Raw genomic sequence first — 25,321 nt, 5'->3', positions numbered from 1 at the left:
TGCAAGTCCTCCCCCTCCCTCGGCTAGCAATGCAACTCAAGTTAGCTATCTGACTCACTTTAGCCCAGCCTTCGCTGTCGCCGTTCGTCAACAACCCTGGTTCAAGCAAAATGGCCGATAGTAAGAGGAGTAGAAGCAACCACATCGTAGTAAGGAACGCAAAATATCTTCATTCCCAGCTCGAAGGAAAATAGGAGTCTTTTTCTCTAGTTGAGCCTTCAACTAGGTATTTATCAACAACCATGCTTTCTGCAAGTCGTTTTCATTATAACATTTATTATCAAGATTAGACCGTCAGCGATAGGTAGCTAAGGCTAGCTATCATTAGCTTGTTTATGCTACCGACAGCTAACTCTTTCGTTTGGCTAGCTAGCCACTAGCCAGTGGTAGCTGCAAAACGTAACTTCGAAGTCGAGCTAGATAGCTTGTTTTACTACCAGGCGACCTAGTTAACTGTAGATTATTTCCTGATTTCTGTCATAATAAAATTTCATATGTAGATCTATCGCACGCATTTTTTAAACCGAGTGAAGTTGACAATATAACGTAACATGAGCTATCAGAAGACTGTTCGGATGTATTTCTCTGCTGACTAGCTAGTGAGTGCAATCATTTGAGAATCAGGAAAACTTGAGCTAGCTTTCACTTCATCGAACAGTAGCTAGCTACTAGGTAAGTTTTTAACTATTTACATGGTAGTTCGTCGCCCAGTTAGCTAAGTAACCAGTGACATCTTGCTATCTGCATTGTTATGATTCTCCATATTTGCTAACCAACTAGCAAGAGAACATTGCGTTACGTGAAGTTCGACCCAATTCAAAACATTGTTCGATTACAGTAATGGTCGCGATTGGAAGTTGCACCAGTTATAGATTGTCATTGCTTGTAGTTAGGTAATCTTTGAAAACGATAAACACCATTTACTTTTTTTCTTAAATAAAGACACGCATGCAGTAAGGAGAAAAGAGGGACCGATAGCGAAGTTACTTCGCAAACTTGGAGGCGTAACGTCAACATTTGCACGAGCACAGAGCTGCCTCCCTCACTGCTCTTATGCTGTCGTATTTACCATGTTAACGTTAGGCATCGGTATACATAAGGTTAACGTTAGCTAGCGAGACGAACTTAAATCGCTGTCGAGTCTATATACTACACAACGTATTCCTCTATGCTAACAATATGTCGAGAAAGTGACGTTAGGTAGCATTTACCCTACAAATTAGCTGTACAGCTACAAATGAGCCGTCAAGTAAATCTCTTCGTCTGCTAGTTTTGCAAACCAGGTAAACTAGGTTATACGCGAGGCGCTGCAACAATGTTTGGTTATTTACAAGTATTAGCATTGCAAGTGAAAACAAGGCTATAATATCGACATTTTTTCCACGTAAAAGGGCAATCAAAAGACGTTGAACTGTATTACTCATATCTCAATGCGTTAGCCTTTAGGTTTTACGATGATGTGTCTTGACAGTTTTGGATTAATTTAGCTCAGTAGCCATCCACCTTTGAGCGGCTTAACTCCAGCACTGTTCTTAGCCAGCAAGTGGTGGGTTCTTCCTCGACGTAACGTTGGTCAAATTACCTAGTCACTTATCTACAGTTTTAATGATCGCATCGGTAGGTTTATTGGATGTCTTTAAATAATAATTTGCAGTTTTTGATGCCCCAACTATATTCTGTTTATACCCTCGTAGAGAGGATTACCACGAAAGGCAATAGCAGTTAATGGAAGACAATACTATCAAGACAGAAGAAAATAAAATATGGGAAGGTTCCCAGAAGGTAAGCTACCATGGTTATGAACATACCGGTTGTAGGTACACTTTTAAAGTATGCATAAATTACTCTGAACTTGACTGTGGATCATGGAAGTATATGTTTGTGTTTTAGGGCACAGAGCAGAAAAATAAAGGTGAGAAACTTTAAGAACTTCTACATTCCTACCTGACATGGTAAAGGCCTGGTGAACCGGATGTCTTTGAGTTGAAGGAAATATGTATGATTTTTTGGTTACACTCTGGTTGTGTGTTGTATTTAACAAAACACATTTTCATTTAAAGCCACTGGACAGATCTTTCCATGTTGTACTCTTAGCTTAAATCTTTGGCTTGGACACTTCAGTTTGTTATGTCCAGCAAAGTCTTTGAATTGCGAATTGTTGGTGGATGGAATGAAGGGTGTCTTTGGCTAGAGCCTGACCAATATGGGATTTTAAAGATAGGATAAGTGATGTCGGATGGTTTTTATGTTTTTTAGCATTTGTCCAAAGCAACTTGCATTGTATTTGAACCAAAGACCAAACAAAACACAGCACAGCTCACCCCTCCCTTCAGTGCTCCCAGAGTAACTCCACACAGTGTTTTGTTATTATTTGGGGGACAAGCTGCCCCCTTTTTCTTTGTTTCCAGTTCACAAAGCTAGGGCTGTGTAAGAATTTTTTTTTTACAATGTTCTCAGCGAATAGAGAACTAGAGGAAAGTATGGACTATTCACTGAATGTTGCAAGAAATGTTACGTGTTAGAAATTGCTTAGTATCGCATCCAAGACTAATAACAATTAAGATATTTGAGGATTTTTAAAAAATTGTTAATTGCTATATTGGCTGATTTTCATGTTTAACAAACACAATGTAAAAACTTTAGTGGGTATAATGTGTTTAAATAGGCCTAACTATCTGGTAGCTGAATGAAAGGCTTATGTGCAATAAATTGTAAAATAATTATTATAAGTTTGTCAAGCCTTTGTTCTTTGAGAACCTCACACCATTGCCACTATAACTAGCCTAACCTTAGTTAACAGAACTGCATCTATGCCCTACTGTCAACCATGTCATTAGCTAACACCAGTTTTGTGGCTAACTAACTTGCCAACTGTCAGTATGGTCAGAAAATATATTGGATGAAAGTCAGAAGAGAAAATTAAAGTGCTGCTGTTAAGTTACCTGGGATAACTGCCTTCGTGTTTCGCGAATACACCAACAATCAAGTTAGCTTCCATTATGTGTTAAGCTTGTGACCAATGCAAGCTCAAAGATTAACGTTATTATGGTAAAAAAAATGATGCATGGCTGCTAAATGTTCTCTGTTTTATTTAGGGTTACAGAATAAATTTGAATATTTACTATTGTTTATGAACGTGAAAATTGCCCTACCATGACTACTTAGGGTTACGCCACAAAGCTGTGAAGCAACAAGCTAAGTCTTCGTTGTCTAGTGAAGGAAGTGAAACCAAACTATGCCTGTTCAAGTGCCTACTGGTGGACAAACTATGTAACGACACTACTGGAAATTTAGATGAAAGATCAACATTCGGCTTTCCGGCAAAAATTCGGCAAATAGCAAATATTGTCAGATCATATCGGCTTGTCAATTTATTGGTCGGTCTCGAGCTTTGACTTCATTATTATGTATCAGATCCTTATGCATTTTAGAATGTTATATTAGCAAAAAGCTTACTGTGTTAGAGTGCAATTCACATTAAATCTCTATGGTGAACCAATTTTGCTTTTCTGCTATCAGATTCAAACCAGCCCACATCCACAGAGACTGAAACAGTGATCCTTGAGCCTGACCCAAGCCCCCCCCTGTCTGCGGCCCCCAGTCCTGCCCTTGGGGCTTCTAGCAGCCCCCCTCCGGGTGGGAACAATGCAAAGCGGGCAGTTGTGGCCAACGGACAGCCCCCCACCGTATCCAGTCCGCCACAGCGCTACATGCCCCGCGAAGTGCCCCCACGATTCCGTTGCCAGCAGGACCACAAAGTGCTACTGAAGAGGGGCCAGCCTCTACTCTCCTGCATGCTACGCGGAGGAGGTAACAACGGGGAAGGCACGCCCCCTCTCTCTTATGGAGATAACCCCGAGTCAACCACAACTGGAGCCTCAGGTGCGTGTGCAGAATCAGATAGACAGAGGAATGTTGGGGGATAGAATTAGAGGCTTCTTGGTTAAATTGATACTAAGAGTTGTTGAAATGTTTTTTGAAGTGTTGTGTTTTTGTGCCCCATTTACAGATTCTGGCTTAGGCACATCTCTCTCCCCCTCATCCACTTCAGCGGCCACTGCTTCTGAAACTTCCAGTTATGCAAATTCGACTGTGGGGGAGGGCTCTGGCAGCCAGCCCTCCTCTCTGGACTTGGACAAGGTGATCATGGACGGTACAAAGCTGGAAGAGTGGCCCAGTATTTTGGAGGCTGGCCTGGTTGAGAAAGAGACCGACAATTACGGAGCCCAGAACAGCAGTGCCTCTTGGAGTGATGGGTTCCTTCAGCAGCAACAGCAGCAGCCAGTGCTGCAGGTGGCATTAGGAGCGGAGGCTGTTGAAGGGAAAGACAGTGTGTCCGGTAGTCCCCTCTCTGCTTCATCACCCAGCGAATGTCCTCAGTCCGGCGGGATGTGGGCCTCCTCTACTCAGGCTGAAATTGGGGAATTAGTCGGAGCTACAGCACAGTCCTCCATGTCCAAAGGCTCCCCTCCTGAAAATCAAGAAAGTTTACTTGGCATCGGTAGTGAGGTGTCTGGTGCCAACTCCAATCCAAATTGCAATTCTTCAGCCTGGCCTGCCTTGGTGCAGGATGAGATCGAGAGGGCTATTGCTGCTGCCATAGAGACGAAAGCACCCTTATCTCAAAGTTCAGTTTCCTCCATGTTAGACAATGCCCCCCTCGTCACTTCCTCTCCTGACTCTGCGAGTCCGGAGAATCAAGAGCTTCAGGCACAGGAATTATGCTCTGTAGATGGCGCACGTGCGCTTTGCCAGCAAGATAATCAGGGGTCAGAGGTTAAAACGGGACCAAAAAAAGGAGATGCCGACGATGATGACATGGACTCCAGGATTCCAGGGGGCGTGGGAAACCTCTCCACCTCCTCATCTTTCTCTGCCATGTCGTCGTCCTCGTCTTGGAAAAGCCCGCTGCTGCCCTCGTCCGACCCCAACACAGGTGCCTCCAGGGCTGACTCGTGGGACACAGGGATGGAGGTGGGTGGTGGTGGTGGTGGTGGTGGTGTGTGGACAGCTGAGAGCCCCACTAACGAAAAGGGAGCACAGGTGAGTGCCGGCACCGGCTGGGGGGTGCTGGGCAATGAGGGCAGCTGCATGACCCGCGGGGTCTCTCAGGTAGCGTGGGATGGGGAGGGGGGTGACATTGACACGGACACACAGGAAGCTGCTCGACGTCCCTCCAGCTCGGCAGCCGGCAGCGTTGGCGACGGAGACGGGAGCGGCAGTAACAGCTGCGGAGGCAGTGTGGTCAGTGCGGGTGGCGGGGGCCTGTCGCAGGACTCGCAGGGCTCCCTGACCTCCGAGAAAGCTGAGGATAATCAGAAAGGGGACGGGGATGGATCCGCAGGGGTGTTTACAGGTCAAGAGGAAAGCGGGGGGGACAGCTCCATGTCCGGCACTCAGCACCATGACCACGACCAGGCCCAGGTCCCCTCTGGACTCCAGAACCCCAGCCCTGCGGTGGCCTTAAGGAACATGCTCGGGCGGGGCGACTTGGACCCCAGAGTGCTGTGCAACACCGGCTGGGGGCAGACCCAGATTCGGCAGAACGTCGCCTGGGATGTGGAACCAGTGGACAGAGGTGCACGAAGAGATAACTCCTTCAACAGTGCTGGTGCTCCCGCGGCGTACTCCGGTGGCGCCAGCAACACAAACGAACCAGGAACGGCTTCACAAAGGTTCGGCCTGGCACACTCAAAGGAGGGCTGGCATGGCATTAACACTTCACTGTCATCGCGAGGCCCACCTCCACCACACGACTCGCACGCTGTTCAGAAAGCTGCAGCCGGCTTGGAAGGTGGTCACGGAAAACTGACAAGGGACATGAGCCGGGGGGACGGTGGGGAAGGCCAGGGAAAAGGATGGGGCAAGGGGGAGCCGGACTGGAGAGAGTCGAAAAGGGACGACCGAGAAAGTGGGGAATGGGGAAATTTTGGAGGACAGGGTACCTCGTCCAGTGCAAAGGGCAGTGGCTGGGGAGATGGACAGGAAGAGAAAGGGACCGGCAGCTGGAAGGAGCTATCGATGGGCACAGGTGACTGGAGGCAGAATCAGTCCGGCGGTGGTGGTGGTGGTGGTGGCGCCGGCTCGTGGAAGGACGGCAAGGGAAGCAGCACCGACGAGGGATCGTGGTCCAACTGGGACGACAGCAGGCCAAAGAAAAGCTGGGGAGCTGGATCAGGAGGCGGTGACGTCAAAGCTTACCAAGGCTGGGGTGCCAAGCAGATGGCCACCAGCCAACTCCCCGCAATGAAAGGCCCAAATCAGCAGCAACAACAATCACAGGCTCCTCAGCCGCAGGCACTCCGCGCAGACCCGAGGGCCTTGCAGGAGGGTCGGGGACGAACAGGCGGTGCCCCGCACCCGAGCCAGAGCCAAAGCTCCGGCTGGACGTCCGGCCCCATCCCCCAGGTGACGACCTCGTCTGAGCCCAGCGGCTGGGAGGAGCCCTCGCCTCAGTCAATCAGCCGCAACATGGAGATCGACGACGGGACAGCCGCCTGGGGCGACCCGAGCTGTTACAAAAGCAAGAGTGTCAACCTGTGGGACAAGAACAGTGCCCAGGGTCAAGCCCAGCAGCAGAAGCCCCTGCAGCAGCCGCCGCAGTCCCTTGGCAGGCAGGCAGGACCCCCCATGAACCGAGATTCTAACCTGGGTAAAGGTGAAAATACAAAATGTGCTTTAATAAGCATTCACACAGATATAGCTTTGTTCAGATAGGTGGTATGTTTTATATATGATGCTGACAGCCTCTTCTCTTATAGCACCCTCCATGTGGGGAGGTGTAGGAAGGGGTCCCCCAGAACACTCGGGTGACAACGGGACGACAACGTGGGGGAAAGGCTCAGAGTCGTCCAGCGGTTGGGGTGAACCAGACGACCCTGGAAAAGGCAGTGGGTGGGGCAGCCGCTCCCCCAATCCAATGAAGTCTGGTGAGTTACTTCATACAACTTAAAGCTGCAGTTGGCAAGTCTGACAGATTGAGGGGACTTAGCTAAAATGTTGAATGTTTACAACTCTCATACCCCTCCCCCACTACCACCGAGCACCCTCTCATCGAGTTTGTGCTCGTCAGTGCACACCAGACTGCACCAGACTATGATTGACAATCAGATCTCACACAGCCCTGCTCTGATTGGACCAGAAGAACCGTGAGCTGTGGATTTTTGCAAAACAAATAACAGGCTCTAGTTGGAGGTAGAAGTGTGTTTTTTTTTCTAAAACCAGCTGATTTATGTTGTTCTGTCAGAGCATAGTGTCGGTTTCAGTGAATATGATCAAAAAAATCTTGCCAACTGCAGCTTTAATGTATAGAAATGTCATGTATGTAATAAATGTATGTATGTGCATATATATGTCTATGATGTTTTGGTTTTTCTGTTTTGGGCTTCCCATCTATCCTTCCATTATGTCAAGACCAATCAGCTTTTTTGCACATACACATGCATCGTTTATACAAGGGAACAAGACCTTGTTTCTGGAGGACTAACATTACATTTTGTGATTTCACTGACATTGTTTGGTATGTTTTCCAGGATCAAAGACTATGCAAGAGGGCTGGGGTGAGATGGACAGTTCCATGGGCACGACTCGCCACTCCAGCTGGGAGGATGAGGATGAAGGCTCTAACATGTGGAACAACACAGGATCTCAAGGAAACAGCTCCTCCTACAGCTCTGTAGGCTGGGGCCATGGAAACAAGAGGGGAAACAATAAGGTACAGTAGTCTATATGTCAAACCCTCAAAAAGATTAATTGTAAGAAGGTATTCAGTAGATGTGAGCATAGAATTGTGTTTTCTCATAAACAGAGATGAAGGTGGTTTCTTTACAGATAAATGACCTATTGATACACATTTAGGTGCAGTTGCATTTCAGATGAAGGTTATGATGTATGATCTAATTTATTCAGGATGTCATGATGTACACACCCTCATTAGACATTTGTATCTAAAGTTGTATTGTCGTTGTGTTTTCCAGGGTGGCATGAAAGGTGGTGATTCGTGGATGAATCCTGTGAATAGGCAGTTCTCAAACATGGGCATGTTGGTGAGCAATGTTCATTGAACAGACCCTTTTTTGTTTTTAAATCACAGAAGATGGCTGTTTGTGTTGACTCTTGTGGGCTTGTTGACAGGATGATGATCCAAGTGTTCTCCAGGACAAAAGGATGGAGGGCGACAAGAGGGGGATGAACGAGTACAACGGAGAGATGCGGAAGGGAAGGGGTGGTGGCGGTGTCTTCAGAACACCAGCCTCCAAGGAGGTCGGAGGTGGAGAGGCTGGGCCCTACTTTGACAAGGTGCCAGAGCACTCAAGCTGCACATTCATCCTCATGAAAAAGTATAGGCAGTGACTGAAAATGCACCTGTGGGGTCAACTGGCAGAGCAGGGCCCTAACAACACCAGGGTCACGGATTTGATACGCAGGGAGTTCACATACACAAGGAAATGAATATCTCTGCTCTGCTAACACCAGATCTTGATGGTGCCTGCTTAATGAACAAATGTGAATGTATTTGAATCTAAAGGACTGCACTAAATGGAAGCATGTGTCTGTTTCAGATGGGAGGCCATGGCGTGTTTGGAGGCAGTGGGGGGATGCCTCCGCTCCGAGGGATGCACCCCATGAACCCCACACAAGGGATCCGTGCCCAAGTGCCTCCGCAGTTCCTGTCCCCTCAGGTACTTGTGTATGGGTTTGCCGTCATGCTGACCCATCTCCTGTCTTCCTGCAGAGTTGGTGCTGCTTATGTTGTTACTCCAAATATTTGTTCTGTAGTTGGAGTCATGCATGATTTTCTTCAAGATTTATTTTTGTCAAGATTTACACAAGCAGTAACGCTTCCTTATCTGTGTGGGGTGGCGCAGGTTCAGAGCTCCATTCTGAAGCAGATGCCCCCACCCTCGGGTAACCTGGTGGGGGGCATCGGGGGCGTTCCAGGCGGAGTGTTTCCTCCTCAGCTCTCCCCCCAGCACCTGGCTATGCTGAGTGGCATTCATCCTCACATGCAGCAGATCCTGGTAAATATTGCACAGCACATATTTCCATTCCCACTTTCTTCCTGCTTCAGTGACGTGAATGCAGTGTTGTCCTGTTTCAAAGGCTGTGTATGGAATAGGTTGACGGTTGGGGTAGTGCACGTTTGGATGGACTGCATGCTCTTGTGCCTCAGGCAAATCTTCTTGCAAGTCTTGCTTTCATAGGCTTGTAAGCTAATCTTTTGTATTTGCTCGATAGTCAGGCTAAGGTGTCTCTCTCAGACTGACCCCTGTGTCGTTTGACTGTGTCTTGTAGGCTTGCCAGTTGCTTTTGCAGCAGCAGCAACAACAGCAGCAACAGCAGCAGCTTCTACAGAACCAGAGGAAGTTCCCACAGCCTATGCGTCAGCAGCCAGACCCACAGCAGGTAGGCTGCATTAGCCGGCAGAGCTGGCGCCTAGCCACCAGTACTACGCCATAGGCATTTATGCTCCTAGGTGGACTCTGGGTTGGGGGCATTGTCTGTCTGAATTGTGCAGGAATGAAAGCCTCTGAAAAACACTGGCCAAAAGGTGGTCTGACAATTGCGTAATTTTCAATATTAACAACATTAACAAACCATTTTGTAAAACAAAAACACTACTTATATTCCTATATGTGTGTGTATAGCTGGCCAGAATCATGGCTGTTCTCCAGCAACAGAGACAGCAGCAGCAGGGTGTAGGAGGAGTTGGGACGGTTGGCTCCAAGATGTCTCCATCCCACCTGGGAGGGGTGCCACCCAAACACTCGATGCCCGAGCACCTCCAGCACCCAGGGTTGGGCAGCACGCTAGCTGAACTCCAGGCCAAAGCACAGGGGGGATACCCAGGTTTGTTTATATAGATAGATTGGTATGATCAGTCTCTTTGATATTTGTGTCTCGTTGCTGATGGTAATAGGTTACTTAACTACAAACTTATATCTCTAAAACATGATGCATCACAATGTAAACTGAATGTACTGCAACAAGTTAACAGTCCAGTGATCAGTTTCGCAAACGGACCTACAAAAGCTCTTGGGAGTATATCAATAGTGTCTGTTAGGTTATTTCATTCTTCAAAGGGAGGAGGCTCCTCCAGTATCGACTGTCTGAAATTGAATTGAATTGGAAAAAGGTTAAAATTGCTTTGACCTTCAGTGTTCTGTTTCTGTGCTCCGTCAGGATTTGGCTCTCCGGCCGGTAACCTGTCAGGACTGGAGCTGGGAGGGATGGTAGGCGCCCCGGGCGCCGTGAAGGACCCTGTGGGGCCGCAGTCTCGCTTCAAGTGGATGATGGAGGGCCACTCCACGGCCCCCTCGCCCCCAGACGCAGCTCTCCATAAGAACGGTACGTGAACAGGACAGATGAGGTTTTCCTTGCCACTATCACCTGTATGGTTGGTCTGGGAGGTTTGAGTCTTGGGTCTTAAGAGGTCCTTTGAGACTGCTGCATTCAGTGTTAATAATTCTATAGAGGTGAGGTTTTAATTGTCCACTGACTTCCCGTTGTCCTTCCCAGGTCCATTGACCACCCCAGGCAAACTCATCGGCGGCACCCCTTATGCTCAATATGACCTGCTTGGAGCAGACGGTTCTGGCATGACTTCTCAAGTTCTCTCCGACAACTGGCAAAGAACCACTGGCATGGGTCAGGGTCCCATCATGGGCACTTCAAGCTGGCCTCCTGGTAAGACTTCCTCAGAACCTTGTCCTGTTTTGGAGGCGTTTTGACGCTTTAGTTAAATGGGTGTCGTAATATCATGTTTGTTCTGTTGGCAGAATTCCAGCCTGGAGTGCCCTGGAAGGGGATCCAGAGCGCTGACCCAGAGTCTGACCCCTACGTGACCCCAGGAGGTGTGCTCTCTCCCCATGATCCGCCTAATCTCAGTGACACTGACCATCAGTTACTGCGAGATAACACAGGTATTATTACATTGCACCACTGCATTGCACCACTCAGAATGTGCCTGTTTAATTAGGTGGTCGTAAATTAGCATTGATACTTGACTAGTTACTGGAAGTTACAGGAAGCTTCTCAACGAACTGGGCATTCCGGCACACCAGTCCTGTACACTGACAGGAAAGTGTGGGCTCCTACATCTTGGGGAAGTTAGTCAGAATTGCTAACATTTATTTGCAAAGCACTGTTAACTCTAATTGCAGTAGATGTTATTGCTGACCGCTATATCCTCATTCACATCTTTTCCATTTGAGCGCTTAACATAAGAATTAATGTTAAAACGTAGTTTTTTTTATTTTTTTTATTGAGCCTATCTCCACACTTAACCATTTGGCAAACAAACATACTCTTTTGATTTTACATCAAAGATCTATTTTGCATTCCGTTAAGATTCTTTGAGACTGTACACTTTGTCTTTACTGATTCCTCAAGTAAAGTGAAATTGTTCTGTGACTGAAAGGTCTTGTCACATTATAGTCTGTGTGCTTGCCATGTCTTGCAGGCTCAAACCCTGCCCTCAACACCTTGCTGCCTTCACCAGGTGCCTGGCCCTACAGTGCCTCAGAAAGTCCCCTCTCCAATGCACACAGCTCGGGTAAGTCAGCTGCTTCTCTCCCTGAAGGAGAATCCATCCATCCAGCATTACCTACCACTGGCCCATCATGCAGAAATTGTTGATTTCTTTATGAACTATTGTGTAATAGTGTGCTGTACAACCCAATTAAGTCATGAGGACATTTCTATCACTGGGAGATTTGAAATATTTTGCAGTGCAGACATGCATGGTACTTGTGCTGACTTGTCTGTTTCTCAATCTGTGTAAGTGCAACTGTCCATGTCATATTACAGCAAAGTACTCCGAGTACAAATCCAGCTGGCCCCCTGAACCAATTGGACATAGTAAATCCTGGAAAACCAATCGGAACAGCTCTCAGCCTTCACGCCCACCTCCTGGACTCACCAATCAGAAGCAAAGTTTGGCATCCCCTTGGCCCACCGGAGGACCACGGTTGGCCCGAGGTTGGGGGGGAGGGAGCAGCCAAGAGACAAGGTTTGAGTCGGGTAAGGGCATCAAGAACACTGTGTGCACATTTCCCTTTCACGGTTGCCCATGGATGCATTTTTGTTGAGTGTGTGTGTGTGGTGGCTGACTGTGGTTAGCAAAGTATTCCATGGTCAGGTCAAAACAGATGGGATTGAAGGTATTCTTTGCTCAAATGTACACCATTCCTTTTAAGTGTTGAGCAACACAGTTCTAGAAAAACTTGTTTTTGTTGTGTTTTGGAAAGTTCTTTCTTAGAAAGAATTACATAAAATTGTACGTTGACACACATGCTTAAATATGGACTTGATGAATTATTAGTCATGTAAACATTCAATGAAGCAGAGTATTGTTTAAAAATACTGACACATCAACCATTCTAGAGAGCAACCCAACACCTGACACCAAATGAACTGCATCGGTCTGTGCACTTGCCTGTGCGATTTATACTTTTTATTTTGTGTTCCTGTCTAGACTCTGCTTGGAGTGACGGTTCGGCCCCCAGAGGAAGTTGTTGGCTGCTGCTAAGCAACCTTACCCCTCAGGTACAACGGGGTGAATGGAAATTTTCCTTGCAGTAGTGTTAGATAAGCTTGGGAGAGATGGGGGTCTGACTCTGAACACCAATAGTAAAAAGTTCAACTTCATTGGTTCTTCAAGGTTGGCCATGTATGTGCACCTGTACGTGAAATAGAGCACGTTCCTCTGCTTCATCTGCATGCTCCCTCGGATTTTAATGCCAATGAAATGTGACCAGGCGGGATCTTGATGTAATTGGATTGTAAAAAATGGCTTGGTCCATTTATTCAATCGGACAGTGTATGAATAATGAGTAGGATGGAGGTTTCAAACTGGTCAAAGTACGGGGCAGAAAATGTATGAAAGAAGCAAACTACAAATATTACACGACATTCTGATTTTTATCTTTTCGCTCTCTATAACCCCGGTTGTGGCTTGCAGATCGACGGCTCCACTCTGCGGACTATCTGCATGCAGCACGGCCCTCTTCTGACCTTTCACCTGGGTCTGACCCAGGGCAGCGCTCTGATTCGCTACAGCACTCCGCAGGAGGCAGCCAAGGCTCAGAGTGCCTTGCACATGTATGTACATGTCTGTCCTGAACACTTGCACTCCCACTCACTTTCATACTGAAGACAGTACCATTTACATGTACACCTTGTTTACATGTTCAAGTTGATGTAGTGCTGAAAGTTATTCAGTAGATTCTGAAAATGAATCTAGTACGTATAAAAAATGGATCTCTTTGAGGACCGTAGTAAATCATGCAACATGGAAGTAAATTATTTTTGAGATAATTTATTTGTTGTAATTTGATGGTCATCATGCTGTAGTGATATAATCCTTATTATTTCTTCCTCCATAGGTGCGTTTTGGGTAACACCACCATACTGGCTGAGTTTGTGAGCGAGGAGGATGTGGCGCGATACTTCGCACATTCCCAGGCTGCAGCCGGTGGGGCTGGTGGCAGCGGTGGGGCGGGAGGCATGGGGGTCTCCCCAGGCTCCGCCGGCCCAGGCACAGCAGGGGCCAGCAGCAGCAGCGGTGGGGGTAGCGGTGGCGGCGGTGGTGGGGCCCGAAAGGGTGACCGTGATCGAGCCCGAGGGTCACTGTCGGGCGGGAGCAGCAATGGTGCCGAGGCGGGGGCAGTGGGCAGTGGCGCCGGCTCCTCAGCCTCTGGATGGCAGAACCTGGACGTGGCCGGCTCTCCTCTGGACGGCTCGGCGGCGCAGGGATCCGGACTGGGCATCTTCGCCCAGTGGAGCACCAACGGAGCCGGGGAAGGGGAGGGAGACGGCGTGGGCATCGGGGGAGGGACCGGGGTGGTGGTGGAGCCGGGGCGCAGCGGGCTCTGGGGGGGAGTGACGCCAGGGTACCCCAGCAGCAGCAGCAGCGGAGGCGGCAGCAGCCTCTGGGGGGTCCCCCAAATGGAGGACAGACACCAAATCAGCAGCCCTGGTGCTCTGTTGCCAGGCGACCTGCTGGGTGGGGGAACTGATACCATCTGACTATCGTGAGCCCACAAGAGACACACACGGACACACATACATGGACACAGTTCATACACTGGGTGAAGCACTCAGTCACATGCACTTGCACACACACACACACACACACTGCACGTGGATACACACATGAACACACTCACCATTAGGAATTTCAACTTACACTGGAAGAAATGCAAATAGATGTGCATACACTAGGGATAGCCACAAACAGAAACACTGACACAAAATGTACTTAACTCATCCAGTGGCAGAATTCTACAGAGAAAAAAAATGTTTGTACGCATTTTCCTGTAATGTAACTGAATGCAGGGACTGTTCTAGAAAAAGTACAAGGCCTTCTTTCACAAATGAAGATTTCAACTGCTTAGACTTGAACATTTGAAAAGTCCAAGTCCGTTAGCCTGAGGCACTTAACGGAACTTGATCCTATTCAGCTGGAGACTTATTTGAGTTACACATGCACATCCAAATCCAGAAAAGCCTTGAAAACAGATAGTCATTGTAACAGTGTTAAGAACATCATGTGTGATGTAGGGCAACATGCAATTTCTTTCTTTTTTAAAAGTCCCTTCTGGACACTGAATCAAAACACATGCAAATACACTGCTCAGATCCATATTAGAAAACCATGTGTTATTGTGATTGTCAGTTCATATTTGTTCATTTTCACTTCATTTTGGGCAGTGAACTCCCAGTATTGTCATTGCTCCGGTCAAACCCCATACCACCTACTGTTTTTATTTCCTCTCGTCAATCATCTTAGTTGTTGTCATTATCATTATTGATATAATTATTTGACTATTATTATTTTTGTTTGGCTGTTTGAGGCATTTTCTGTAGGTGGCCAGGTACTGTGTCGAGGACACTGCGTTGTGAATGTGTGTGAGTGAGACCAAATGCATAGACTGTGTCTGTGTACGTGTGCATGGGAGTGAGACTTTTTTTCTAATGTATGTTTGCGCAAAAAACATCACTCTTTTTTGTCTCCTTGAATGTTTGTTTGTGAAGCTGCTTTACAGAACGTCTGTATCGTTCAGTGTGCTCTGTACGCTACGTGCTGGTTGTGTGCTCATGAACATTGGCACTAATATTGTTGTTTTTCATTTTAAAGTGTTTTTTAGGGTACTCTGTGTAGTCTTTTTTATTGGCCGACCTGCAATAATGATTGAGAGAACCTTTTTTCCAGATTCACCCGTCAGAAGGCATATGCATCTCGAAAGACCATGCCAAATCTTACTAGACTGAGCAGCGCAGCAAAGATATTTACAGACGCCTAAGAACTGTTGTAATATTTGTGTGTGTTATGTTGTTGTTTATCGTTTTAAGTTAAGAGACTTTTAACACTCCTTTCAGTGTTTTGATTTGAGATTTTACAAAGAGAAACTTTATTTAAGAAAAAAAGATTTAAGAGGTATAATAAATATGAAAGTATTGGCTATCACTTGTCCTGTGGTTTCTGCTCTTTCACAACATATTGAATGGGGATGTAAGGATAACTATGCTCAAAGGTTTAACTGCCTCTGTCCATACGTTGGCTACAGCCCACTTCCCCCACCATCAACCCTCTCACTAATGAAATTCCATTAAACAACCTAGACTGGACAACTGCCCTGTGCTCTGCACACTGATACATTTAGAAAACAAAGAATCTGCCAGGACACCCAAGCACACACTAAGACCGACTAACTGGATTTAGTTTTAAATAGATAATAATGACTTCTCTGCTGTCTTAAGACCAGTGCAGTAACTAGCAGATGTGCAGGGCTGATCTCTACTCTGGTGTTTGCAGGCCTGTCGTTCAGAATGGCCACACTTGTGGTTAGGGAATCTCTGTAAGCCAGGTGCATATAGGTCTCCTTGCTATGACCTCTGTGGAGTCACTGCTGTCCTTTGGAATAACCTTTTCATGCTTAGACAAGAGGGCAAAGGTTTTGACCTTGGAATTATCTGCTTTGTGGGATATGTAATGTTATTGTAGCCTGCGAACAGAAGCGTTCTGTACATTTCATCAGTAGTAAAAATAGCAGTCATGCAATTCATACACAAACATATGAACAAAACATAAACCTTGTGTGAAGTGTTAAGCTCTAGGATGTGTACAATATTTATGCAAATATTTGTTTTTATTATTAATATCTAATAATAATAATAACATTTCTAGAGTTGACCATAGCTGGGAATATGACTTTAAGGCAATCCGGGTGCCTTGGGCTTCCTACGAATGACATCATCGATGTTGTCAATGGTGCGTTGCAAGCAACGAGAGGTGGAGATAGACTGAGGCAGAGACGGGCATTCGCAGTGAAGCTTCTCAGGGACTATCAACAGGGCGTACTATAGAACGCAAGAGGAAAATTGGGGTATGAGATCCGTCAGAATCCGCTCCCATCCTTCGCTGCCCAAGGCTCAGTCTGACTGACAACAATCGGTTCAGCACCACCACCGCCTAACCTCTCAGATAAGCCCAATATCGGGTAAGAATGATGCCAACAAACCGCCGAAACCAGGGGGGAAAGGTGTAGGGGCTTGTTTCGCACAAACGTTAGTGTTGTATTCAGAGCATCGTAGAGGGGGAGGGGGCGATTTCAGATGACTATCCACACAAGCGTAACCTATAGTATACCCCAGTGTTAGGGTGCGGCAAGGAAAAAATACAGTATTTTTGGTAACGACATGGACGCCCGAACACTAAAGTTCTGAATTCGTCGGCGACATTTTATATCAAAATGGTGTTGCTTGTGGTTTCTAGCTAAACGAGCATCCTAACTAGAACATAACAGTGCTCCTTTCAGTGTTAGCAGGCTAGCTATTACTACGAAATGAGCTTCAATAAAATAGCATAGCACTGCACTGTACAAGCACCCTTTCGTGTAGAATCCTTGTAAATGTTAGATTTGTTACAATTTCACTGTCGATGCAGAAAAAATCCACCTATCGCTACATTGTAAAGCCACTTTCCACCATAGCTACAATAGACTGGTATCGACAACTAATGTAGACAGTGTTCTAGAGTAAAAATGACGTATTGTAGCCCTTGAAATACTAATGAAACAAATCGAACATCTCGGGAATTATTCTCATTTGTAGCCTAGCCTACTCTTAATGTTAGTGAAATACTTCAGATGGTGACAACGCAGTGGCACCTAAGGAAACGAAACGATGCACAGGGTCGATGTACTCTTTTGAACGTAGCCTATGCATCGGAAGAGTAGTAATAGTTTATGAATATTGCAGATGGTGAAACATCCACGAGACCCCTTAGTTCATGGTTCGCCGTCTTTAGGTGTATGCATGCAATTTAATATTACAGTTAACGCTCGGTAGAATAATTCCGTGCACGGATGCAAGATCAGGCGAACAAAGCTTAGCCCATTTCAGCGACCCTTGATGGAATATCAGTCTTGCGAAATGTGAATATGCGAAACAGCCATAAAATTATTACATCACTGCAAGTGGCGTTGAGAGGGTCTGGTTTAAAGTTTGCATATCGAGATAGTGATAGGGGAAAGGGGACGTCGGTGTTATGTTTACATTAAGCTTGTTATTATGTTCCAGGCGAGGGATCTGTTGGGTCAACACATTGAAACCCTGAACACAGGTCACCAGAGGAAATTGTAGCTTAAATGTTGGGGTTTGCCTGTTTCAGGTGACTGGTCTGGTTCTTTGTGACTTAGGCCAGGTCCAGTTAAGTTTTTTTGTAGGCTGCGCAGTATCTATTAGGATAATCTAATAGTCCAACTAACTGTTAGTTAAAAGGTCCTCTATTGAGGATAGGCTCAGATGTCCTGTCAGTGGATGTATAGCCTCACGAGGAAAACGAGAGGGCTTTAAATAGGCCTACTTTACAGTTAAGAATTGGTCAACATTGCGAAAGGCTTTGTAATGTCTTTTTTTTTTTTTACTTAATTTGAAATTCGCGGTGTCAAGCATAGCCTGCCCTTTGGCGTTGCAGTGGTTGAAAATGTGGCGTGGTTCTTAGTGATAAATAAATGATGACGACTCCTCTAGCATCACGTGCTGCTGAAGACCCACTTCCACCGGTCCCTTGATTTTATCATGTGCCCTGATGCTGCGCATCATCCACCTCTAGCCTTTCAGTTACATGAACTATAGGCTTATACCATCCATATCTGCACAACAAACCTTAATTGCTACCATTCAGACATGGTGCATTTTCATCTTTGTAAATGATAGCTTACAAAATGTAAATCAAGGAGTTAATATGCCATTGCCTAGTCACCTACATCATGAAGGGACTGTCTTAAGAAGATTGGGTTTATTGGCAATTTGGGAGAGACTGCTTTTATTTGGATGACAGGTGACTAGCAGCAGTTAAGATTAGTTTTTATTGTGTATGTCTGTCTGTGCTAAAAATATGTTTAGTTTGCATGTGCAATTTAGCTTTGATTCCTTTTTACTGGCTGATTGTTTTTGGCAATTTTATTGAGTTTGGTTCAATTTAGATTTTAACTGTTATTTAGTGATGGCTACTTTCCAGTGACTGTCGCTTTTGTCTTTGTTATTCTATCTGACTTTGTAGCAAACTCGCACAAACATGGAGCTGAGAGTGGGGAATAAGTATCGGCTTGGGCGCAAGATTGGCAGTGGCTCTTTTGGTGACATATACTTAGGTGAGTCCACGTCCTACTTTCATTCCTTGTTGTTGTTCCGTGGGGATTCCTCCAGTGAATACTTTGTGTTCACCAATTTTCTAAATGCCTGTTTTACATATTTCCCTTTTATTGTTATGAGATTCCATGTCATGTGCAGCTATATATGCAAATTATTTTAACTGGCTACCAGTACCAATAACTATGTGTCTGTCATTTGTAGTTACGTTTTGTTAGTTACATGTGTGCACAGGTTTGTGGTAGCGAAGGCACGTGTGCCAGTAGCTGCACACACACTAAAATCAATGGGAGCACACACACGTCCACTGCACTAGATGAGTAAAGGTGTAGTAAATTAATAAATGTGTAAAACACACTCAAATCAATGGGAGCACACACACGTCCACTGCACTGTAGAAAAGTAAATGTGTAGTAAATTAATGAATGTGTAAAACACACTCAAATCAATGGGAGCACACATATGCCCACTGCACTAGATGAGTAAAGGTGTAGTAAATTAATAAATGTGTAAAACGCACTCAAATCAATGGGAGCACACATATGCCCACTGCACTAGATGAGTAAAGGTGTAGTAAATTAATAAATGTGTAAATGTGTGCCCTGCCAGGTGCCAACATCGCCACAGGAGAGGAGGTGGCCATAAAGCTGGAATGTGTGAAGACCAAACACCCTCAGCTACACATAGAGAGCAAGTTCTACAAGATGATGCAGGGAGGAGGTTGGTTGAATATGTTTCACTGGTCAGTTTGTCTTAATGGGATGGGCGTGTGAAGACTGTTTTCAGCAATATGTCTGAGTCCAGTGATAAGAATTAATAATTAATAATTTGATGCATTTTAGCTACATGCTCAGAAGCGTCATCTTTAATGTTTGCTGCTCTATTACACTGAGTAGTCTGTTTGTCACATTGTAGTGGATGAGTTGATGGTAATGTCCATATTTTCCTTCTCTTCCCCTATTAGTTGGCATTCCCTCTATAAAGTGGTGTGGTGCAGAGGGGGACTACAATGTCATGGTTATGGAGCTTCTGGGTCCTAGCCTGGAGGACCTCTTCAATTTCTGCTCCCGAAAGTTCAGCTTGAAGACTGTGCTCTTACTTGCCGACCAAATGGTACAATGGACCTCTTAGACTTTTTTTTTTCTCTCTCTCTCCAGCTCAGTCTCAATTTATTCCTTTCCCTATTTAACAGTCTCTTGTCCACTGACACACTTCTGGGGAGAGTAGGTTAAATTCCTCATAGCATCCAGTGTGGGTCACAGCAAGTAGATTTGTGTCTTGTGAAGTTTGTTCATCTATGTTGTTGCCTCCACAATGTAGCAGCATTGCTGCACTGCTGTCTCTAACACATTCCTGTGCTGTGCAGATAAGCCGCATTGAGTACATCCACTCCAAGAATTTCATCCATCGTGATGTCAAACCTGACAACTTTCTCATGGGCCTGGGCAAGAAGGGAAACCTGGTCTACATCATCGACTTTGGTCTGGCCAAGAAATACCGTGACGCCCGCACCCACCAGCACATCCCCTACCGGGAGAACAAGAACCTGACTGGCACTGCTCGCTATGCTTCAATCAATACGCATCTGGGCATAGGTGAGGGCAGCCGAAGACCTCTTGCTCCCATCTACCTTGTCAAAGCAAAGTGTTTTCAACTGAACTATGTTCTTCTTTTCTATGTCATTTGAAATGCTTATACTGGAACACTTATGTAAGCTTGAAGGCTCACTGTTATTATTTAGTTCATGGAATCATTGACCTTTCCCCCCTTTTTTGCCATTGTCCGCCTTTAGAGCAGTCAAGGCGTGATGACCTGGAGTCCCTAGGCTACGTGCTCATGTACTTCAACCTGGGCTCCTTGCCTTGGCAAGGCCTTAAGGCTGCCACCAAGAGGCAGAAGTACGAGCGCATCAGCGAGAAAAAAATGTCCACGCCCATCGAGGTGCTGTGCAAGGGCTATCCATGTGAGTTCCCAAACGCCTTTTTTACTGTGTGAACGCATGCCTAGGCATGTGGATCGGTACCTGAACTGTGAACTGAATATGTATTCCATATTCGGTGTGTATTCGTTTTGTCTCTTGTGACTGATATGTGGAATGCAGTATGGAGTGTTTTGCAATTTGTTACTCAAAACTGAAGGCCAGATGCACTAAGCCTTTTGCCCCTGCTGTCAGGCTCAAACATGCAGTCTTCAACTCCCCAGAAGTATGCTTGAAATGTGTCATAGAGGAAGATGAAGTATACCATCTGCGGCTTTAGTCTAGTATTGAGGTGTCGCCCGGTGCGTATAGTCTCCAAAAAACGTAATACTCAAGTGAAGAAAGGGCATGGAAATGCATGGAGGAGCCATAAGGCAGATATGACCAGTTAGACCTCTGTTTTTTTTTTTTAATAAATTGCATTTTGCAGGAAATTCTGTCTGTATAGTGTAATAGGTTGAGATATTTGTGGAACCTTTCTCAGTCGGTGTCAGTGCAGCAGTGACAGTCATATGAGGAAGAAGTGAGGTATTAAAAGTTTAAACATTCAAAGCATTGATGGGTTTTGCTGTAGTATAAAGAAAATCATGTTGGGACACTGAGGGTCATAGGTTATTGCAAATAGTATGCTTATATCAGGCAACTAGTTTTGGCATCATCTGCCAATTCATTTTGATCCTGCATATATACCAGGTAGTTCTGTGGAACATGTTGCAAAGCCTTCAAAGCACAACATTACAGACCATATCACTTAAAGACACTAGTGGAATGTAAGCAAGCTTTTATCAGGGCCAAAGGGGCCTTGGGTACTTTTAGTAAGATTTTACCTGTTTTTTAGATTTAGATCTAGATTTAGACCAAACTCTTTTGCTGCTTCAAGTTATGATATTGTTACAATCACAGTCATGTTCTCTGTTGTGTGCTAGTGTTGCGACAAGAGTTGAGAGAGATTTCGTATTCTTTTTTTTTACCAGCTCATATTTGAGTTATCTACTGTGTAGGCACTCAAAATACCATTAGTGGGTGCCCTGATTAACAGATTGCCACTACAGGCAGCTTTCTACAGTGGAATATGACTCATATTGATGCTCATCTATGGATGAGTATTTACACAGAGATGTGTGTTCCATAAAGTTGTTTCAAATGCTAAATTAAAAAAATTCCTGAAATTCATACATTAACTAAGAAGAAAATAGTGTGTGAGCATGGGTTTGAATTCCATGGTGGTCTTGAGCTTTCTCTGTTGGATATTTGAGTGATATTGTGAAAGCATAGCTGGGTGCTGCCTTAAATATTAATCTTTGAACTGGTGCTCTATTTTTGCAGCTGAGTTTTCCACCTACCTGAATTTCTGTCGCTCTTTGCGCTTTGATGACAAGCCAGACTATTCGTACCTTCGTCAGCTCTTCAGAAATTTGTTCCACAGACAAGGCTTCTCCTACGACTATGTCTTTGACTGGAACATGCTTAAGTTTGTGAGTACTAATACTGGCCTTATCAGCAAACTACTTATTGTGACTAGAGACAGTGATTCATTTCATGTTTTACGAATGCATGATGTGAAATTGACTGCATTAAACATGGCATTAATGAATGTGTGTCAGAGGGTCTCGATGCTCAGTGCTGCCAATGTGAGTCTCATCCCCAAATGCCAACTGACATTTTTTCCTCTTAACTTTTGACTTGCAGGGTGCCAGCAGAACGGCAGAAGAGGGTGATCGGGAGAGGAGGGGAGGCGAGGAGCGTGACGAGCGAATTGGTGGGGGGCCACGAGGGTTGGCTGCACGGGGTCACCCACCTGGCCCCAACCCCTCCGCACCCAACCGGGTGAGAAACGGTCCTGAACAGGCCATCTCCAACCCCGCCTCGCGAGTCCAGCAGTCTGGTGAGTCTCTCATAGTGTTTACCTGCCTAGTTTCTGTGCCTATAAGAACTGCAGTCCATCACCCATACCTATCTGGTACCTCTTCCTCGCCCTGCAGGGAACACGTCGCCTCGGGCTATCTCGCGTGCGGAGAGGGAGAGGAAAGTCAGTATGCGCCTCCACCGAGGGGCACCCGCCAACGTGTCTTCGTCTGACCTCACTGCCCGCCACGACCAGTCTCGCATTTCCACGTCACAGGTGAGTGACTCTATCCAGTCATTTTTATCTGTCAGCTGAATGGTTCTCTAGAAGTCAATCTTTTTGTTCTTTTTTCAGTTTGCCTGAAATGGTTGGAATGAAGTTCAAACTCTGACTTTAGTTAATGGTTGGACTTTCTTGATGTTGCACCCTGCAGGTCAGCATGCCGTTCGAGCACCTAGGGAAGTGAGTCCTTCAGCTCCATGCACACTGGATACTGACTGGTGAGAGACGTCCACCCATGCACTTCCTCACACCACTGTGCACCAGTGGTTTCCATTTTAATGCCAACACGACTGTTGCGAATCAAAAAATGTTTCAACAATGGAACGTATGCGGCTTAATTTCTCATATAATTGAGCTGCAATCATTTAAATGTTCTGAGATGTTTTTTTTTTCTTTCTTTCCTCTCTTGAAACCTGCTTCACTAGGGCATCAGGTGACACCCCTTGCTCCAGATTCTTTTGGTTTTGTTTGTTGTTTTAATGTTGCCAGCGAGACAGACAGATGGACATTGAAGGAATGAATGGGGAAAAAGAGGCTGAATGGGTGTGAGTTGATGGGTTGCAGAAGTTGGCCAAGAGAGGTCCTTACCTATCTTCAACCAAAAGTCATTCAGGGGAAAGAAAAACAAACAGTATTTTTCTCCTCACACTGAAGACTGAACTATCCTGCATTATTTCCCACATGTTCTCCATTCGACTATGTCCTCATCACAACTGGGACACTGTCCATTTCCCAGTATGTCATAGGCAGGCCTGGAATGATCCAAGATGGTAGATTGATGCATCTAGTTTTAATTGTTCCTACAGAGAATGTAGCTGTTAGCATGTGCATATTCCAATCTGTGAGAAGTGAACATGTTAGTCTTTCACCAGTGTAATTTGCACACTCAAAGCCCATGGTACCTGTCTTCATCCTGGTTGTGCTTTGTTTTGTTTTAATCTGTTGTATTAATTGTAGGACAGCCAGGATATATCATTCACTCTTAAGATGGGTGGTTTATTATGTATTCATGGTTTATTGGAGAAGTGAAATTAAAGAGAGAGAGAGCGAAAGAGAGAGAGTAGGAAAATTAAGTCTAAGAGAAAGATGTAGGAAAGAATATAGAGGGCAGAGAGAGAAAGCTTTGGGAAGTGAAGATTAGTGCAGGTGCTCTGTTGGAGTACAGGATGGAAAGGCACAGGGTTGGATCTTTGCCCTTCTCTTGCCAATGTCTTACTTGTCGTATTCTCTGTCAATGTGATCATGAATGTTTTGTGACCAACTTGACAACAAGCTAACGTCAAGGACCATGGGCCTGGTGGCTAAGATGGAAACACTTCATTGTTCTTTTTTATTTCCGAAATACCCACTTGAGCCCATTTCCTTTTTTAAATCCATACACACACCTGTGGAGGTGATATTTCACTTTTTTTGTTTTGGTGCCACACCACTCCAAGACTTGAGTCACATGCAGACAGTGGACACTGACCTTTCTCAATGTATTTGACTAGAGACTGCGAAAAGGAAAAAAAAAAGCAGCCAACTATCGTGGCAGTAATTCTTATGATTGTTCTTATTGTCAACATTTTTTTTTTACTTTTTAATTATGTTTGTTTCTGGAGATCTGGTGGGATGGAGGGGCATGAAGTAGAATGACATTTCTTTACTTTTTTTACGTCACTGTAATTTTTCTGTGTAAAGCCAAAATGTCGTTGGTTGTTTCGAGGTGTAATGTAGAAAAACTAAAATGCTTAAACCTGGGGAGGGATCAGAGTTTTATGAAATATATATACACATTATATATATATATATATATATATAAAAAGTACTAAATTTGAGTGGGACTCAAAGTGTCACCTTGCTTACTGGGTCATTTAACAGCACTGCTGGGTGTGTCAGCTTTCCTATTATGTAATCTTCTCTGCAGTGGTGTGTGAAGCTTTTCTCAAAGGAGTGTCATGCTCAGGTGAAATTGTTTAACTGAAGGTGTGGGAGAGGCTTACTAAGTGATGGCCATTGTTTTATTTTTTAGTAATGTTTCCCACTTTTTATGTTTTAATTTTTATGTTTCCCTGTGTGTCTGCCTAAATGTGTATGGGGTACACCCAATGACAGTCCCTTACTTGTATGAGGGGGCAGGGGACGGATGGGTTGAACCCTAATATGGGGGTCTTGGCTTGATATTTTGCACCTGGAAACTTCTATTGGTTATTTAGACTACAGTTACAGTTGATCAACATATCTGCCAAAAAGGAGGAATTCTGATGTTTTGGCCATCTCTGTTTACAGTATGCATCCTGATCCTGAGACTGTGGTGCAATCACAGCAAGACTGTTCGTGCCATGTCAGCAGGCTGTTTAATGACCCAGTAGCAATTCCAAGGGAGGAAGGGGTTCTGGGTGGTATAGGGCTAGAAAATATTATTGGTCAGGAAAGGATAGGGGGACAAAGATTCACTTTCTGTATTGTGTACTGATATCTTGTACAGTTCTTTAACACACTTTAACTTTATTTACAACAGTATTTGTGTATATTTTATGAAGTAATAATAAAAAGTAAACAAAACAGTCCTGTCTTTT

The 25,321-nt window shown here is 45.2% G+C and overlaps 2 protein-coding genes across 7 annotated transcripts; both read left to right on the top strand.

Moving 5' to 3' along the window:
• On the top strand, window positions 1–15,464 carry LOC121704954 (trinucleotide repeat-containing gene 6B protein-like). 6 transcript variants are annotated; one of them, XM_042085537.1, is made up of 21 exons: window positions 1–226; window positions 1,695–1,782; window positions 1,891–1,912; window positions 3,520–3,882; window positions 4,010–6,652; window positions 6,762–6,929; window positions 7,533–7,714; window positions 7,977–8,045; window positions 8,134–8,298; window positions 8,562–8,681; window positions 8,868–9,020; window positions 9,295–9,405; window positions 9,648–9,849; window positions 10,183–10,347; window positions 10,519–10,686; window positions 10,779–10,922; window positions 11,462–11,554; window positions 11,809–12,021; window positions 12,476–12,546; window positions 12,962–13,101; window positions 13,386–15,464. In XM_042085537.1, exons 2-21 carry the CDS (start codon window positions 1,726–1,728, stop codon window positions 14,026–14,028), a joined length of 5,892 nt encoding a protein of 1,963 aa, XP_041941471.1. In that variant the 5' UTR covers window positions 1–226; window positions 1,695–1,725; the 3' UTR covers window positions 14,029–15,464. The 6 variants fall into 6 exon arrangements, with proteins under 6 accessions (XP_041941471.1, XP_041941467.1, XP_041941472.1 ...); XM_042085533.1 differs by having other exon boundaries at window positions 4,010–6,658; XM_042085535.1 differs by having other exon boundaries at window positions 13–149; window positions 4,010–6,658.
• Window positions 15,465–16,280: 816 nt separating this feature from the next.
• Window positions 16,281–25,309, top strand: csnk1e (casein kinase 1, epsilon). Its single transcript, XM_042086990.1, has 11 exons — window positions 16,281–16,502; window positions 18,569–18,659; window positions 19,267–19,377; window positions 19,622–19,770; window positions 20,024–20,252; window positions 20,450–20,620; window positions 21,962–22,110; window positions 22,325–22,520; window positions 22,618–22,757; window positions 22,915–22,981; window positions 23,189–25,309. Exons 2-10 carry the CDS (start codon window positions 18,584–18,586, stop codon window positions 22,945–22,947), a joined length of 1,254 nt encoding a protein of 417 aa, XP_041942924.1. The 5' UTR covers window positions 16,281–16,502; window positions 18,569–18,583; the 3' UTR covers window positions 22,948–22,981; window positions 23,189–25,309.
• The last annotated feature ends 12 nt before the right edge of the window (window positions 25,310–25,321 follow it).

Source organism: Alosa sapidissima, chromosome 3, assembly GCF_018492685.1.
Source record: "Alosa sapidissima isolate fAloSap1 chromosome 3, fAloSap1.pri, whole genome shotgun sequence".
In the NCBI taxonomy this organism is placed as follows: Eukaryota; Metazoa; Chordata; class Actinopteri; order Clupeiformes; family Clupeidae; genus Alosa; species Alosa sapidissima.
This window is presented reverse-complemented; position numbering and strand designations above follow the sequence as displayed.

Excerpts from the sequence above, each read along its gene's own strand:
- LOC121704954 (XM_042085533.1), top strand. The coding sequence starts at position 1,726 with ATGGAAGACAATACTATCAAGACAGAAGAAAATAAAATATGGGAAGGT. Across the intron at positions 6,930-7,532 it reads CCCCAATCCAATGAAGTCTG|GATCAAAGACTATGCAAGAG; the intron begins GTGAGTTACTTC and ends TATGTTTTCCAG. Across the intron at positions 9,021-9,294 it reads CTCACATGCAGCAGATCCTG|GCTTGCCAGTTGCTTTTGCA; the intron begins GTAAATATTGCA and ends TGTGTCTTGTAG.
- csnk1e (XM_042086990.1), top strand. The coding sequence starts at position 18,584 with ATGGAGCTGAGAGTGGGGAATAAGTATCGGCTTGGGCGCAAGATTGGC. Across the intron at positions 20,621-21,961 it reads GCTGTGCAAGGGCTATCCAT|CTGAGTTTTCCACCTACCTG; the intron begins GTGAGTTCCCAA and ends CTATTTTTGCAG. Across the intron at positions 22,111-22,324 it reads ACTGGAACATGCTTAAGTTT|GGTGCCAGCAGAACGGCAGA; the intron begins GTGAGTACTAAT and ends TTTGACTTGCAG.